This window comes from Myxocyprinus asiaticus, chromosome 5 (assembly GCF_019703515.2).
Source record: "Myxocyprinus asiaticus isolate MX2 ecotype Aquarium Trade chromosome 5, UBuf_Myxa_2, whole genome shotgun sequence".
In the NCBI taxonomy this organism is placed as follows: Eukaryota; Metazoa; Chordata; class Actinopteri; order Cypriniformes; family Catostomidae; genus Myxocyprinus; species Myxocyprinus asiaticus.
In genome coordinates, this window is record NC_059348.1 from 45,318,265 (window position 1) to 45,335,944 (window position 17,680).

The window sequence follows — 17,680 nt, forward strand, 5'->3', positions numbered from 1 at the left end:
AAAGCAACATAAAAGTATCATAAACGTGGTCAATATGACTATTCTTTTGAAGCCATATTAAAGCTTTGTGCAAGAAACAGATCAAAATTTAAATCGTTATTAACCAATGATCTTCCCCCTCCAGTCAACTCCTAACGTGCAAATCACTGCGATAATTGAGTGCTGATGTCAAGATTTTCAGTGAATAACATTTCCAAAACATTTCAGTTTTTTGTCACACAAAGCTATTAGATTGTTTTAGAAGATTTGGAATATTGAGTATGAGTGATACTGCTACCGTCCTTTTTTAACCTTGAAATCTTTATTTCCCTTTCATTTATTGGTGAACTATTCCCTTAAGAAACCTTATCTAATCTTGGTGTGTGTACACAGGTACGTGGTAATTGCGATGGAGGCATTGGATCAGTTGTTGATGGCTTGTCATTCTCAGAGCATCAAGCCATTTGTGGAGAGCTTCTTGCACATGGTGGCCAAACTGCTGGAATCCAGAGAACCAGATTTACAAGTGCTGGGCACGAACTCAGTAAGCGTGTGTGTGTGTGTGTGTGTGTGACTGATCAAATGAAGGGATACGGCCACATACTCAACATATCCAGAGATGGAGATTCACAAATGGTTGCTTTTTCTTCCTTATAGCCTCACTTCTTGATTATCCTAATGTTTTATTCTAGTCTTTCTTTCATTATTTTGCTCTCTCTCTGTTTTCTGCTGAATTATTCCACATCTCTGCTTTTCATATCTGTTTTTATGGGCGCTTAAGCAGATCACTGCAAAGATCCTGCTGTATTGGATTGTTTGTGTGTTTCAACCATTTCATCATCCATTGAAGGCTGAAACTACATTTCACAGTCAGGCAGCTCTCAGAAAGGCTGTAAAATAAGCCATTATTTAATGTCCTCACTTATTTAGCTCTCTCTTATAGCGAAGCAGAGTAAGAGAAAGTCTTTGTTTCTTCCCTGAGACCAATGAGTTTGAGAGGGCTCATATCAGGTTCTTGGAAAAATATAAGGGTTCATGGAAAAGTTTAAAAGGGTTTTCATTCACGGAAAACAGGATGTAGCGTGCAGACATATTCTAATGTTTACTACACAAAGCTCTCCCTGGTCTATGCAGACCATTTACCGAAAGTAGGCTACAAAAATGGTAAATTAAAAAAAATCACAAAAATAAGCACATAAAAACAATCTCTCCCTCACCGCACACATATACACATGAGCACACATTCTTCAATAACTTTTACTCTTTTAATGAGATGTCACACTTCTCTTTCTGATATCAGTAACTTCCTTTGCACGACGAGGGAATATCGCTTTCGCACCTTTGTGTGGGTGTGTTTTGAGTCTGTTTGCAGTATGTGAGAGACAGGAGAAAATTGGGTGTGGTTCTGTGTGTGTGTGTTTTCTGACAGGTTGTATGTGTTTGAATCCTTGTAGTTTGTGAAGTTTGCGAACATTGAGGAGGACACGCCCTCTTATCATCGCAGATATGACTTTTTCGTCTCCCAGTTCAGTGCTATGTGTCACTCCACACACGAGGACCCCGAAACCCGCACCAGGTGTGTGCATGAATGTCTGTCTACTTGTGTTCATTTTTAATAGATTAAAATAATTAAAGGTATAGTTCACGCAAAAATGAAAGTTCTGTGGTCATTTACTCACTCTCATGTTGTTTCAAACTTGTATGACTTTCTTCTGTGGAACACTGTAGGAGATGTTAGGCAGTATATTAGTCTCAATCGCCATTCACTTTCATGGCATTTTTTTTTCCATACAATGCAAGTGAATGGTGTCTGAAGCTGTCATTTTGTCTATCATTTCCCTTTGTGTTCCATAGAAGAAAGTAAGTCATACAGGTTTAGAACAAAATGAGGGTGAGTAAATGATGACAACATTTTCATTTTTAGGTGAGCTGTCCCTTTCATCACAATTAATTTTAATAATATTTTTGACACATTATTTTCTTAGGCACATTAGATGTTTCAACAAACACTACAATAAGGTTCCATTAGTTAACACATTAGGTATCATGAACTAACAATTAACAGTATATTTTTACACAATTGATTAATCTTTGTTAATGTTAGTTAATAAAAAACAATTGTTCAATGTTAGCTCATCTTAGTTCATGGTGCATTAACTAATTTGAACAAATACAACTTTTGATTTAAAAAATGTATTAGTATATGTTGAAATTAACTAAGATAAAAATAAAAGCTTAAGTATTGTTCATTGTTAGTTAATGTTAACTAATGTTGTTAACTAATGTTAATAAATCGAACCTTGATGTAAAGTGTTACCTATACTGTGTGTATATATATATATATATATATATATATATATAGAGAGAGAGAGAGAGAGAGAGAGAGAGAGAGAGAGAGAGAGAGAGAGAGAGAGAGAGAGATACAGATACAGATACAGATACACTACTGGTCAAAAGTTTTGAAACACTTACTCATTCTTTAATATAAATGTATATAATAAATGTAATATAAATTTAAATTAAATATAAATTATTATTATTTATTTGTATTTTTTTTTCACATTTTAGAATAATAGTAAAATCATAAACTATGGAATAACATAAATGGAACTATGGGAATTATGTTGTGACTAAACAAAATCCAAAATAAATCAAAACTGTGTTATATTTTAGCATCTTCAAAGTAGTCACACTTTGCCTAGAATTTTCAGAAATGTACTCTTAACATTTTCTCAACCAACAGAAAATGTTTTTAAACAGTATTGAAGGAGTTCCCATATATGTTGGGCAATTATTGGCTGCTTTTCTTTATTATTTGGTCCAAGTCATCAATTTCAAAAACTTTTTTATTATTACATTTTAGTTTTATATTGAAATAAATTAATATGGTGGCACAATTATATTTTTGTCTACAAAACTAATTTCAAACATTTAAGCATACACCTTCAGATCAAAAGATTTTTAAGATCATGAGAAACATTTCAGTCAAGTATTTCAAAAAATTTTCAATTTTGTGTGTGTGTATATATGGGTGTATATATATAAATATATATATATATATATATATATATATATATATATATATATATATATATATATATATAAATATATAATGTCTCTCAAAATAATGCCATACATAGGTTTCAATTATCACTTAATGTCATACAAAGTCCAATAAACATATAAAAGTCAATATTTGGTGTGACCACCTTTACCTTCAAAACAGCACAAATTCTCCTAGGTACACCTGGACACAGTTTTTCTTGATTGTTGGCAGATAGGATGTTCCATCTTGGAGAACTTGCCACAGTTCTTCATATTTAGACTGTCCGAATTGCTTTATATATATATATATATATATATATATATATATATATATATATATATATATATATATATATATATATATATATATATATATACACCGATCGGCCAGAACATTAAAACCACCTGCCTAATATTGTGTAGGTCCCCCTCGTGTTACCAAAACAGCACCAACCCGCATCTCTGAGATAATATTCTTCTCACCACAATTGTACAGAGCGGTTATCTGAGTTACCGTAGACTTTGTCATTTTGAACCAGTCTGGCCATTCTCTGTTGACCTCTCTCATCAACAAGGCATTACCATCCACAGAACTGCACCTCACTGGATGTTTTTTGTTTTTGGCACCATTTAGTGTAAATTCTAGAGACTATTGTGCGTGAAAATCCCAGGAGATCAGCAGTTACAGAAATACTCAAACCAGCCAGTCTGGCACCAAAAATCATCTATGCGATTATCTAATCAGCCAATCATGTGGTAGCAGTGCATAAAAACATGCAGATATAGGTCAGGAGCTTCAGTTAATGTTCACATCAACCATCAGAATGGGGAAAAATGTGATCTCAGTGATTTGGAATGTGGCATGATTGTTGGTGCCAGACGGGCTGGTTTGAGTGTGTGTGTGTGTGTGTGTGTATATATTGAATTGATACACAGTACTGTGCAAAAGTTTTAGGCACTTGTGAAAAATGTTGCATAGTCAGGATGTCTTCAAAAAATAATGACATAAATAGTTTTCATTTATCACTTAATGTCATACAAAGTCCAGTAAACATAAAAAAAAATATTCGGTGTGACCACCTTTGCCTTTAAAACAGCACCAGTTCTCCTAGGTACATCTGGACACAGTTTTTCATGGTTGTTGGCAGATAGGAAGTTCCAAGCTTCATGGAGAATTCGTCACAGTTCTTCTATCTATTTAGGCTGTCTCAATTGCTTCTGTCTCTTTATGTAATCTCAGACTGACACAATGTTCAGTGGGGGGCTTTGTGGGGGCCATGACATCTGTTGCAGGGCTCCCTGTTCTTCTATTCTAATCTTTTCTATTTGCAAAAGTAATGTTTTGGAGTCTAACATTTATATTTCCTATTGACACACTAAAGCTGAAGACATAAATAACCATCTGAAGACAAATGCTTTTGTGAAACATCTTATGTACCTAAGACTTTTGCACAGTACTGATATATATGTGTGTGTGTGTGTGTGAGTGTATGTACACTGGTGGCCAAAAGTTTGGAATAATGTACAGATTTGGCTTTTAGGGAAAGAAATTGGTACTTTTATTCACCAAAGTGGCATTCATCTGATCACAATGTATAGTCAGGCATTAATAACGTGAAAAATTACTATTATAATTTTTAAAAAATGTTCAGAACTTCTTAAACTACAGAACTTCTCATCAAAAAATCCTCCAAGTGCAGCAATGACAGCTTTGCAGATTCTTGGCATTCTAGCTGTCAGTTTGTCCAGATATTCAGGTGACATTTCACCCCACGCTTCCTGTAGCACTTTCCATAGATGTGGCTGTATTGTCGGGCAGTTCTCATGCACCTTAAAGTCTAGTTGATCCCACAAATGCTCAATGAGGTTAAGATCCATAACACTCTTTTCCAGTTATCTGTTGTCCAATATCTATTTCTTTGCCCATGCTAACCTTTTTCTTTTTGTTTTTCTGTTTCAAAAGTGGCTTTTTCTTTGCAATTCTTCCCATAAGGCATGCACCTCTGAGTCTTCTCTTTACTGTTGTACATGTTGTACATTACAATAGTGATGGTGCTGTTTTTTTACATCAGTAATGTCCTGACTATTCTTTGTGATCAGTTGAATGCCACTTTGGTGAATTAAAGTACCAATTTCCTTTCGAAACCTAAAATCTGTATATTATTCCAAACTTTTGGCCGCCAGTGTGTATATATGTGTATGTAAACTTCTGACTACAACTGTATGTGTGTATGTATATATATATATATATATATATATATATATATATATATATATATATACACACACACACAGTTTAAGTCAGAAGTTTACATACACATTGAAGTCATTAAAACTAATTTTTTAACTACTCAACAGATTTCATATTAGCAAACTATAGTTTTGGCAAGTCGTTTAGAACACCTACTTTGTGCATGACACAAGTCATTTTTTCCAACAATTGTTTACAGACAGATTGTTTCACTTTTAATTGACTATATCACAATTTCAGTGGGTCAGAAGTTTACATTCACTAAATTAACTGTGCCTTTAAGCAGCTTGGGAAATTCCAAAAAATTATATCAAGCTTTTAGACAATTAGACAATTAGCTTCTGATAGGATAATTGGAGTCAATTGGAGGTGTACCTGTGGATTTATTTTAAGGCCTACCTTGAGACTCAGTGCCTCTTTGCTTGACATCATGGGAAAATCAAACGAAATCAGCCAAGACCTCAGAAAAAAAATTGTGGACCTCCACAAGTCTGGTTCATCCTTGGGAGCAATTTCCAAACACCTGAAGGTACCACGTTCATCTGTACAAACAATAATATGTAAGTATAAATACCATGGGACCACGCAGCTATCATACCACTCAGGATGGAGACATTCTGTCTCCTAGAGATAAACATAGTTTGGTGCGAAAAGTGCAAATCAATCCCAGAATAGCAAAGCACCTGGTGAAGATGTTGGAGGAAACAATTAGACAAGTATCTATATCCACAGTAAAATTAATCCTATATCAAAATAACCTGAAAGGCTGCTCAGCAAGGAAGAAGCCATTGCTCCAAATCTGCCATAAAAAAGCCAGACTACAGTTTGCAAGTGCACATGGGAACAAAGATCTTACTTTTTGGATAAATGTCCTTTGGTCTGATGAAACAAAAATTGAACTCTTTGGCCATAATGACCATTGTTATGTTTGGAGGAAAAAGGGTGAGGCTTGCAAGCCAAAGAACACCATCCCAACCGTGAAGCATGGGGGTGGCAGCATCATGTTGTGGGGGTGCTTTGCTGCAGGAGGTACTGGTGCACTTCACAAAATAGATGGCATCATGAGGAAGGAAAATTATGTGGATATATTGAAGCAAAATCTCATACATCAACCAGGAAGTTAAAGCTCAGTCTCAAATGGGTCTTCCAAATGTACAATGACCCCAAGCATACCTCCAAAGTTGTGGCAAAATGGCTTAAGGACAACAAAGTCAAGGTATTGGAGTGGCCATCACAAAGCCCTGACCTCAAAAACTGAAAAAGCTTGTGCGAGCAAGGAGGCCTACAAACCTGACACAGTTACACCAGTTCTGTCTGGAGGAATGGGCCAAAATTCCAGCAACTTGTTGTGAGAAGCTTGTGGAAGGCTACCCAAAACATTTGACCCAAGTTAAACAATTTAAAGTCAATGCTTCCAAATATTGACAAAGTGTGTGTAAACTTCTGACCCACTGGGAATGTGATGAAAGAAATAAAAGCTGAAAGAAATAATTCTCTCTACTATTATTCTGACATTTTACATTCTTAAAGTAGTGATCCTAACTGACCTAAGACAGGGAATGTTTTCTAGGATTAAATGTCAGGAACTGTGAAAAACTGAGTTTAAATGTATTTGGTTAAGGTGTATGTAAACTTCTGACTTCAACTGTATCTGTACATATATATATCACGGAATATGAACCTTATTTTCTGACCAGTCTTTAGAAATCCCACAGAAAAAAATGTGCCAAATATAATGTGAAATTAAATGCATTAAGTGTTACATCATTTTAACAGTCTTGAACATATTAATTTTAATCTTTAAAGTTAACTTCTAATACCCTTAGTTTAATAAGTGTTTATTTTGTGTGTTTAACGTGCACTTTCCCGCTGTAGGATCCGTGTGGCTGGGATTAAAGGTCTCCAGGGTGTCGTCAGAAAGACTGTGAATGATGAACTGCAGGCAATCATCTGGGAGCCTCAACACATGGATAAACTCATCCCCTCCATGCTGTTCAACATGCAAGACAATGAGGACTCTGAGAGGTACACACACACATAAGCAAAGGATATAATTTTAATTGTTTCCTGTTCTAGGTGATATTTGCTGCTAAATTTGTGCTTAAAAGATACCCCACCAAGCACATGGAGAGAGCGACAGGGGAATAAAAGGGAAGGGAGATTTTCTTGATAACACAGGAGTGGAGGGCAATCAAGGATATCTGATTCCTTTGAAGATGTGTGTGTTTGTGTGAGAATAATCTGTGAATGTGTTTTAGAAAATGGCCTATGTGTGCATGGTATATTTAAGTGTAATTGGCTATTTGTGTTTGTGAGTATGGAAACATCAATCATTCCACTCCATTCTATAGTCAGGAGCTGATATCTGATCAGGTGGATCAATCACTGATTAAGGTTGCACAAAGCTGGGCTATGTTTGATTGACAGGTGTGAGATATCTGACCTGCAATTGTCACAGCGGACATTTTCTCACCTGAACATTTTAAAATCTCTCAGAATATATAAAATATCTCAAAATATATATGTGTAAAATTGTATTATTTACTCTTAATTACTTTGTAGGTGTGTACATTAAAGGCCCCTGCACACTTCCTATGAAATTGAAGAATGAGCGGGTGTGACGTCATTTAGAACAAAATCTGCCGTTTTTGAGTTTGTTCTGGTGGTTTTAACAGCTCCCCAGGGCAAACTTTCAGGAAAACATCTCACCAGCTGCTAAACACCTTACTGCCATTGATCCACACAGTGCTATTATCGTCAGGGAAAACTCAAACATGTTCGTAAACTGATTTAAAAATAAAACGTGAAATGACTGGAAAAAACTGGAACTAAACTATAATGCTTTTTCATAATTCAAAAGATAAATAAAATAAGATCAAAATGACCTTGAATTAATTTTCGTTTTACTTTTTTTACACACAGTACATTAGGGTGAATATGGGTAAAGTGGGACACTTTTGGAAATGTTTCTTTTCACTTTTAATTATGATCCAAATGCCACATAACCTGGCATAATACTTTTATAGAAAGCTTAGGATGGCCTCTACCTTAGTTAAAAGCAAAAACTAAGACATTTTGGAGACCCTTATTTGACCAAATCCCAGATTTTTTTCAGGCGGTGTTGGTAGAGTAGGACAGAGGAAAAATTATTCTGTACAAAATATCTACAAATAATTTGAAATTAATTTTAAAATGTTCTTACACACTTTTATATCATAGATCATCAATGTAATATTTACAAACGATATGACAAATGTTACTATATTTACTATAATTTTTCATTGTTTTTGCCACCGGTCATCATGTAAAATCATCAGTTGAATATCTCAAAAAGTTAATCGTTTACTTTCTCAAAGATGAAGTTACTAATGGCTTTTAAACATTTAAGGAAATACATATGGATACATAAGAGCGAGTGCAATCTCTTCAGGATCAAAATTAACTGTCCCACTTTACCCACCATCACCCTATATTATAAAATTTGAAACACTTACAATCTACCTTAATTAAACTGCCAGTAGATAGAGGTAACTCAAGACTGCCCTGAGAAATTTAATGACGTTTTAATTGAAACCTAATAATTGATAACTAAACTGAAACTAGAAAATTGAGAAAACAAAAACTAAACTAAAACGTAAAGTATGAAAACGAATGTAAACTAAATTGAAATGAATTTATATATATATATATATATATATATATATATATATATATATATATATATATATATATATATATAAAATAGAAAATTAGAATTACCCTGTGTCCACATCATTGGCAGGTGTGACTGTGAGCTTCACCTACTTTGAGCCCGACAACTAATTACAATTCAGTCAATTAAGATCAGCCAACATGAACACACCAGTGTGCATAATTATTTGTGAGCTGGTGCAAACTTACATTCATCTGTACAATTGTTCACATAGAGACATTTTACAAGAACAAAAGTAATCAAATCTACTCAAATATTCTTAAGTGCCCATCCACTCTTGTTTAATTTGCTGCTTCACTCATGTGCCATCTTCTGCCGAAAGCCAATTCATACATCTGCCCATTGTAAGATACACCTATCATTCTTTTGCCTGTATTCTACCCATTTACACTCTTTTATACACCCATATTTGCAGTAGTATCAGTATCATGTTGCGTCCTGCCCAAAAACAGGAGAAAAGACAAGATTAAACAAAATGGCACCCACCTCACTTCTACTTCCTTATTTTAATTCTACTATTTTCAATAGTTACAACAGTTTCTAAAAGATTAAGTGTTCAGCAACAATGAAAGACTGGAATCACCCACAGTCAAATTGACTATAGCTACAGTTACCTACTAAAACCAACAATCATACACTCAAACAACTAGTGCAGTACAACATGTTTGACACAGGAGAGGGAAAAGAGCCAATGCAGAGTGGTTCTGCTGGGATTTTATCCTGAAGCTCTTTTCCACACCAACCAATCCCGAACAGAGTACTGATTAGCAGTCATAATTGCAGACACCTGATGTTGGTCAGCCTGCAAAGAGAGAGAAAAAGAGGTGACAAAACAGGAACACAAACAAGGGAAGCAGAACTCCACAATTGCAATAAAACGTCATACATCCATGGATGTAATTAAACAAAAGGACAAAAAATAAGAACAAACAAATACGTCCAGGGACGTAACAATCATCATAAATTACAATATCTGAATGTAACCAGTGCATATTAAGGCCTCGGATAATGTGTTAGCACATTAGCGCCATGAATGCACAATGTAAACATTACAAATTACACATTATCTACTGCAAATATATTACTTTAAACCATCATCTAGTGGTTAAAACAGCTTCTTTTACTGATCTCGTATGAATTCTACTCCTAGAATAAGACATGTAGTCATTGACAACACATTTTAATGTTACATTAGTTGATGTTGAGCATCCTCATATTTAAATGTACCTCTAAATGCCTCTCCTAGCTTTGAGGTGGGTGTCTAAATGTTCACAAAAAGTACGTAGTTGCTCAGCTGTTTCAAAGAACAAAGAAGCACTTCGCTGTGAGTGTGCTGGGCCCTTTAAAAAGTCTTTGGCTATGTTTGAAATGGCATACCATACTACCCATCTTATTTTTGCAGTATACCATGGTCTGTGCACAGTGCACAAATTCTCTGTAAGCCTGGAATACCCTGATGACCTACTACATTTGCTAAAACATTTGCATCATGGAACCAGAGTACACTGTGTGGAATACTTTATCTCAGAATGTAGTGTGCTCGACTTGACCTTGCATTTCCATTTTAATGACTATACTGGTAGTAGTGATGTCAACTGCAATTTTTACAGTCTCTTTCTTGAAGATATAGTCCACCTGAAAATTCTACCATTATTCATGTCACTCCTGCTTTCTTTCTTCCGTAGAACACTGAATGAGTTGTTAGGCAGAATGTTAGCCTCAGTCACCATTCACTTTTATTGCCTTTTTTTTTCTGTGCAATGAAAGTGAATGTTGACTGTGGCAAACATTCTGCTCACTGTTTGATTAAAATCCCAAAATTCCAAAAATGCCAACATTTTCATTACAAATTCGGTTAATAATGCAAAATAATCTTTATTATCAAGATAACTGAATGGCACTCTCTTAATTAAACATGCAATGCAGTGAGGTCTTGTGACAGCAGTGTAGCATACTACAGTTAAAATATTTATGTAACATGTTGTGTACGGTTTTACATGCTAATTGTAAAATATTTGACAGCAAAGTATCTCGTAAATAGTATGCTAGTATTCCATCAAGAACATAGCCACCGTTTGCTGTTGCTGTGCTGTATTTCATAGCACTCTGATCTGGTTGGATGTGAGACTATTGTTGGCTCCTATACACACATACACAATGAGGCAGCTGAATTGTGCGCGCGTGTGTGTGTGCTCACGCATACTTGTGTGGTTGTTTCAGCTTTTCAAGGTCATCGGATTCTGTTAATTGCTTTCCAGGGGCTGTCTGTGAGACCAAAAGGAGAAAGTGTGTGTGTGTGTGTGTGTGTGTGTGTGTGTGTGTGTGTGTGTGTGTGTGTGTGTGTGTGGTGGCGGCTGAGTTTCCTCACAGGTCTCAATGCACCATTTAACACACACTTGTGAATTTGACATTAGAATGCAGAGGCTGCATGAGGCATCACATATGGTTTACCACAGAGTTCAGAGTTTAGTGCATATTTTTGTGTGTGTGCAGTTTCAGAGTCAGAGTCAACAAAGCTTGAATATGATGATTGTCAGCATTAACAATATTGCCAAAACATATACAGTACTTAATGAAGAGTTAAACCCTAAAAAAAAAACTGAAAAACAAAAACTCTGTCAACATGTACTCACCCATAAATCACCTATTAAAGTAATAGATGCTCATCACTGCTGGTTATTGGTTAAAATATGACTAGTATTTGTTTCTGTTTCTCTCTCGTTCTCTCTATCAGGGCTGGAGAGGAGAATCCGGCTTCATTGGCGGAGAGTTGTTTTCGAGAGTTGCTGGGTCGCGCTGCTTATGGCAACATGAACAATGCTGTGCGTCCTGTGCTGGTGTAAGTACAGTTACCATGGATACGGTCTGCTGTAGGCACCATAGATTTACATACGTAGATGCTGTATTATCAGCTGTGACCACGATGCGTCTGAATATCCGCCATATTGGAAAGGTCAGGAGCTGTTCGTAAACACATGAAAGTGAATCGACAGATGCGGTCTGCAATAGTCTGGACACTCTTTTCCAGTCGATTTCCATAAGATTTGAGTCGGCGAAAACATCAGACAATATTGTAGATTATATCGTAATTAAACAGAGTACTGGTAAAATGCTCCTTATTAATACTGTTGATTATCAGAGCACTTCCTGATGCAAGCGATTTATTTTTATGGAACGGTATGTAGGAATTGTTCCTACTCCCTGAACAATATCACTGAAATAAGTGTCCTGAGATATCTCACCGGTCTCTGTGACAGCACTAGACTGTGTAAACTGCAAACAAAATCAGCCGATCAGAAGACTATGATGCGCTTTCTGCCTGTCTATCATTTTGCACGTTGTGTAGTTGAAGCGGATCGTTCAGCATATTCAAATTCATAAGGGCCGACAGTTGAGGGTGCTATTGTGCTGCTGTTGTGTTTGACAACCATAAGAAGACGCACTGATGCTCTTTGGTGATGGTCTCAACAGGACAGTTGTATCTTTGGAGGGTGTGGTTTTGGAAAGTATTTGGTTTCGTTCCAGAATATCTAAAATCGCTTCCAGCGCCTTTAAGCTAATAAAGGTGGTGGGACTAATAATCATAAATGCAGCGGGGTGGATGGGTCATAACCATAAATTAATCTAGCACCAAAAACATCCATAATATGCTTGTTTATTCAAATTATATATTTGTTAGTAAATCATATAGAACCAATCGTACACACATTAAGTTTTCACTATATAAACTCAGCAAAAAAAGAAACGTCCTCTCACTTTCAACTGCTTTTATTTTCAGCAAACTTAACATGTGTAAATATTTGTATGAACATAAAAAGATTCAACAAATAAGACATAAACTGAACAAGTTTCACAGACATGTGACTAACAGAAATGGAATAATGTGTCCAAAATAATGTGTCAAAAGTAACAGTCAGTATTTGGTGTGGCCACCAGCTGCATTAAGTTCTGCAGTGCATCTCCTCCTCATGAACTGCACCAGATTTGCCAGTTCTTGCTGTGAGATGTTACCCCACTCTTCCACCAAGGCACTTGCAAGTTCCCGGACATTTCTGGGGGGAATGGCCCTAGCCCTCAACCTCCGATCCAACAGGTCCCAGACGTGCTCAATGGGATTGAGATCTGGGCTCTTCGCTGGCCATGGCAGAACACTGACATTCCTGTCTTGCAGGAAATCGCACACAGAACGAGCAGTATGGCTGGTGGCATTGTCATGCTGGAAGGTCATGTCAGGATGAGCCTCGGGGTAACGCTCATTCCTTCGATGATAAATGCGAGTCCAACCGTCACCCCTGGTGAGACAAAACCGCGACTCATCAGTGAAGAGCACTTTTTGCCAGTCCGGTCTGGTCCAGCAAAGGTGGGTTTGTGCCCATAGGTGACGTTGTAGCCGGTGATGTCTGGTAAGGACCTGCCTTACAACAGGCCTACAAGCCCTCAGTCCAGCCTCTCTCAGCCTATTGCGGACAGTCTGAGCACTGATGGAGGGATTGTTCATTCCTTGTGTAACTCGGGCAGTTGTTGTTGCCATTCTGTACCTGTCCCGCAGGTGTGATATTCGGATGTACCGATCCTGTGCAGGTGTTGTTACATGTGGTCTGCCACTGCAAGGACAATCAGCTGTCCTTCCTGTCTCCCTGTAGTGCTGTCTTAGGCGTCTCATAGTACGGACATTGCAATTTATTGCCCTGGCCACATCTGCAGTCCTCATGCCTCCATGCAGCATGTCTAAGGCATGTTCACACAGATGAGCAGGGACCCTGGGCATAATTTTTTTGGTGTTTTTCAGAGTCAGAAGAAAGGTCTCTTTAGTGTTCTAAGTTTTTATAACTGTGACCTTAATTGCCTACCGCCTGTAAGCTGTTAGTGTCTTAATGACCGTTCCACAGGTGCATGTTCATTAATTGTTTATGGTTCATTGAACAAGCATGGAAAACACACAAAATTATCTTTAAAATACAGTGTCCTGAAAAAGGGACGTTTCTTTTTTTGCTGAGTTTATATTCTAAACCAGTGGTTCTCCAAGTGTGGGGCGGAAGACTGGAAGACTGCCCCATTCTCAAATAAGGATGCCACCCATCCAGGATTTTCCAGGATCATCCCAGTTTTCCCAGTTTTTGGCCATCTGTCCTGGAAGATTTGTCCCAGACTGTCAATATTTTCCCGAAGCGTTTGCACATATGAACCCTTGTTTATAAGCACAGTATGCAAGGAGAATAAAAGTCATTCTTATATGAATCATAAATGTATTTTAATTTTAGTGAAATGGTTTGTTTGGATGATTGAGATGAGATTTTCAACTTTAGTCTATTTAATATATGCTTTAATGTTCTGGATAACATGTCCAAAAAAGGAATGCCCTTCCTTTTACTGTAAGATATCTTACGTTCATAATGCTCAAAAGTAAAAAAAAAAAAAAAAATTAAAGTCTATTTTTAAGATGTACATGTTTCAATTTCATAACAAATTTCCATCAATTTGAATTTTGTGATCTTTATCACAGTTTATTCAGTAAAACTTTAATTATAAATGTTTTTTATGTGATTTTGTTAGATAACTCAATTCAATTTGAAGGAAATTTGTTATGAAATAGAAATGTGTAAATCTTGAAAATATATGTATTTGTATTTTTTGAGTGAATGTTTATGTACATTTAATTAAATTTCCGAAAGTTTTCTTGTTTCTTGGGGGGCTTGACCAAAACAATTCAGAACCACTGTTCTAAACCATAACCTGGACTATTTAACTATGCACGGTTGATGTATCACGAGATTTATAATATAGAATTGGATTGCTGATGATGTCAAAACCTTGAAGCCGCTGCACCGCCATATTGCTATGCCCAAATATTAATAGAAAATCTTCTGTTTTCAGTGAGTAAACATTAGTCATTCAATCACAGTTTGCATGTACATCCCTACAACCAGTAGCGGTTCTAGCTTGTATGACGCTCTGGGCAAAACCCACTTCAACACGCCCCAAAGTTGTTGCATGAGGCACCCACATAGACACCAACCCCCTGCAAGATGCCGCCCTGGGCAACAGCCCATGTCGCCCATGCCTAAATCCGCCACTGCCTACAACACACACGTCCCACACATGTAATTATTTATTTATTTATTTAAAGTTAGGAATTTTTTCCTGTTTCTTGAAAGCCTGAGTGAGTTAGATGTACAGTACCTCAAACTAACTTCAGTGGTGAACAGATCAGCTGAATGAACAAGTTCATTGAAACTGAGGAAAGATACCAACAGCCATTTTTAGACATTTTTATTGCGAACATCCAAGTGTTTATTCAGAGTTACTTGTTTTGTGTTTTCATCAAAAAGTGCCTTTTTCTCACAGTCACTTGAATAAGAGCACACATTCTCTCTCTACCACACACATGCAGCGGATGCGAAGAGAGGGAGGGAGACATGCAAAGCTGGTTAAAATGTAACTGATGCACTAGGTTTAAATGCTACACGAACACGTAATGTATGACATGTATCCATGTATTACTACAGAGAGCACTTCAATATGAAAACAGGCAAATCCAGGGCATTTCAGGTGAATGTTCTGGATTTACTTTTTTGAATGACCCTCCCAGGGAAAGGATGTGCTGTCACCCCAAAACAAGCAGATACTACAGATTTTTCTGCTTATATTACAACTTGTGGACATTTTTGCTGCTTCCTTTGGTTATTAATGTGCTGTACTGATAAGCTGCACACCGGGGCAGGTGAATGCTCTGACATCGCAATCTGTGTATTTCTTCATCCTCGTACCAAATATTATCTATAATGAGCAAATTAAACATTAAACATGATTGTCACTAGAGGGCGAAATGTGACTGTCGTATCCGGAGGTTGGAGTGAGTGAAGCAGGGGCATTTTCGCCTGTCAGTCATTAATGCTCTATGACAGTTTGGACATACCAAGATGGCCGCTCGAACACTTCTGGCAGTTTACTGTTGCGTCAGCGATCCAGTTCTATATATATATCAGTATATATATATATATATATATATATATATATATATATATATATATATCAATGGTCCCGACCAGCCGAATGCGGTTTCTACATATTGTACAGTAGGCACTGTTGTTTGAATTGTTACTATGGCAACAGCAGTTGTTCACTCTCCATGGCTTAGCTGAGAAACTACAATAACAAATGAACAGGCCCTGACATTAACATGAGGTTGCTATTTTTTTTTCCTGGGCTGGTTCATAGTATCATAGTAACGCATCACACAGTACCTCTACAACATAGATGTACAGATTATGATTGTTCTCAAGGTACCTTGACTTGTCCCCATTTTTTATAAAATGCACACATCACATTTATAGGAGCTATTCAGACAGTATAACTTCAAGTATTTTTCAAAACTTGCCTTTTTTGCTGCTATATGACCCCATAGTATCATAGTGATAACTCTGATTGAACTTGTTTATAATGGGAAAATGTGTTGGATTTAGGCATATTTTGGGGTACAATGTGCTCGTTGACACCCTGTACATCAGAGCTTTTACTCTGTGTAGTATCTCATAGCATTTATAACATGTGGCATGTGTGTAAATCCCTAACACACTCTTACAGTGGGAACAGAGATGTGTGTGTGAAAACTTCAAGGACATCAGGTTCTATTGATTGCTTTAAGGATTGTTCATGATCAGAGAATTAGACTGTAAGAGACAGGGAAAGCATGCAATATAGTGATAACTTTCAAACGCATTCTTTTTGTGATACACGGAAGTCATACACATTTGGAATGACATGAGGGTGAGTAAATGATGACAAACTTGAACTTGACTTATACTGTACCCTCAGTCGACTACCCATAGGCAGAGAGGACCAGAACACTTCATGACACACAGACACGCATATGTTTTCAGAAATACACACTGAGAAGTTACCCTTTAAGCTCAGGTGTCCAGACATTGCTGCTGTCTGCTGCTCATCTGTTTCCTCTCATGCTGTGGGCATGATGGCTTTCATTCATTTCAGTTTCAACACAAACACAAACAGTGCACAGATGGCTCTGCTTTATGTTAAAGGAATTGTTGATGGGAATCCAGCTGCTTTGAGCTTGATTTATGTATTAAATGGGTTACAGATACAAATGCGTGTCTCTCTTTACACACTGACTTAGTAGGAGATTACTGCAGAGCCAATTTTTACCTGCAGCGTAGTGACTTTCCTGGCATATTAACACTTGGCATTTGCATTCATATTGTTTGGCCTTGATTTAAACATTACTGGACATCAACAGTCTCATTTGAGACTCTTAAGATCTAATCAGCAGTCCAACACCGTCCAGCTGTGTACTGTATATGAAAAGTAAAGAGTAATAATGGCTTTATAATGTAACAGTAATGCTATAAAGGTGTCGTAAGGTGGAATAATATCACATGAGTATTAATATGGCCGTGGTCTAGTGGTTAGCGCAGTTTTGGTCAAATGTGTTGAGCAGTGGTGCTCATACAAGTTTGAATCCAGATTGCAATATGTCTGAATCCATTTCTCCATCACTATACCTGTACTCCCTCAACTGCATCTATCTAATAAAGAAACATAAAGGTCATATTATGTGAAGTAATTTAGCAAAAGCTTTTTAAATGTAATTTAACATGATTTAAATATATATATATATATAATATAAAACCTGTAGTATAATTTACAGATGCTGGACTTGCAGGCAAAAATGA

General features: G+C 36.7%; 1 protein-coding gene across 6 annotated transcripts in view; it reads left to right on the plus strand.

Moving 5' to 3' along the window:
* Positions 1-17,680, plus strand: part of LOC127440440 (protein EFR3 homolog A-like) — a 73,527-nt gene that overhangs the window by 27,535 nt on the left and 28,312 nt on the right. For all 6 annotated transcript variants that reach the window (XR_007897132.1, XM_051697008.1, XM_051697004.1 and 3 more), the window contains exons 5-8: positions 373-523; positions 1,434-1,555; positions 7,151-7,300; positions 11,722-11,826. Coding sequence is in view for 5 of the 6 variants with exons in the window: in XM_051697008.1 (XP_051552968.1) it covers positions 373-523; positions 1,434-1,555; positions 7,151-7,300; positions 11,722-11,826 (528 nt within the window). In the remaining variant the exon portion in view is untranslated. The remainder of the gene's footprint in view (positions 1-372; positions 524-1,433; positions 1,556-7,150; positions 7,301-11,721; positions 11,827-17,680) is intronic.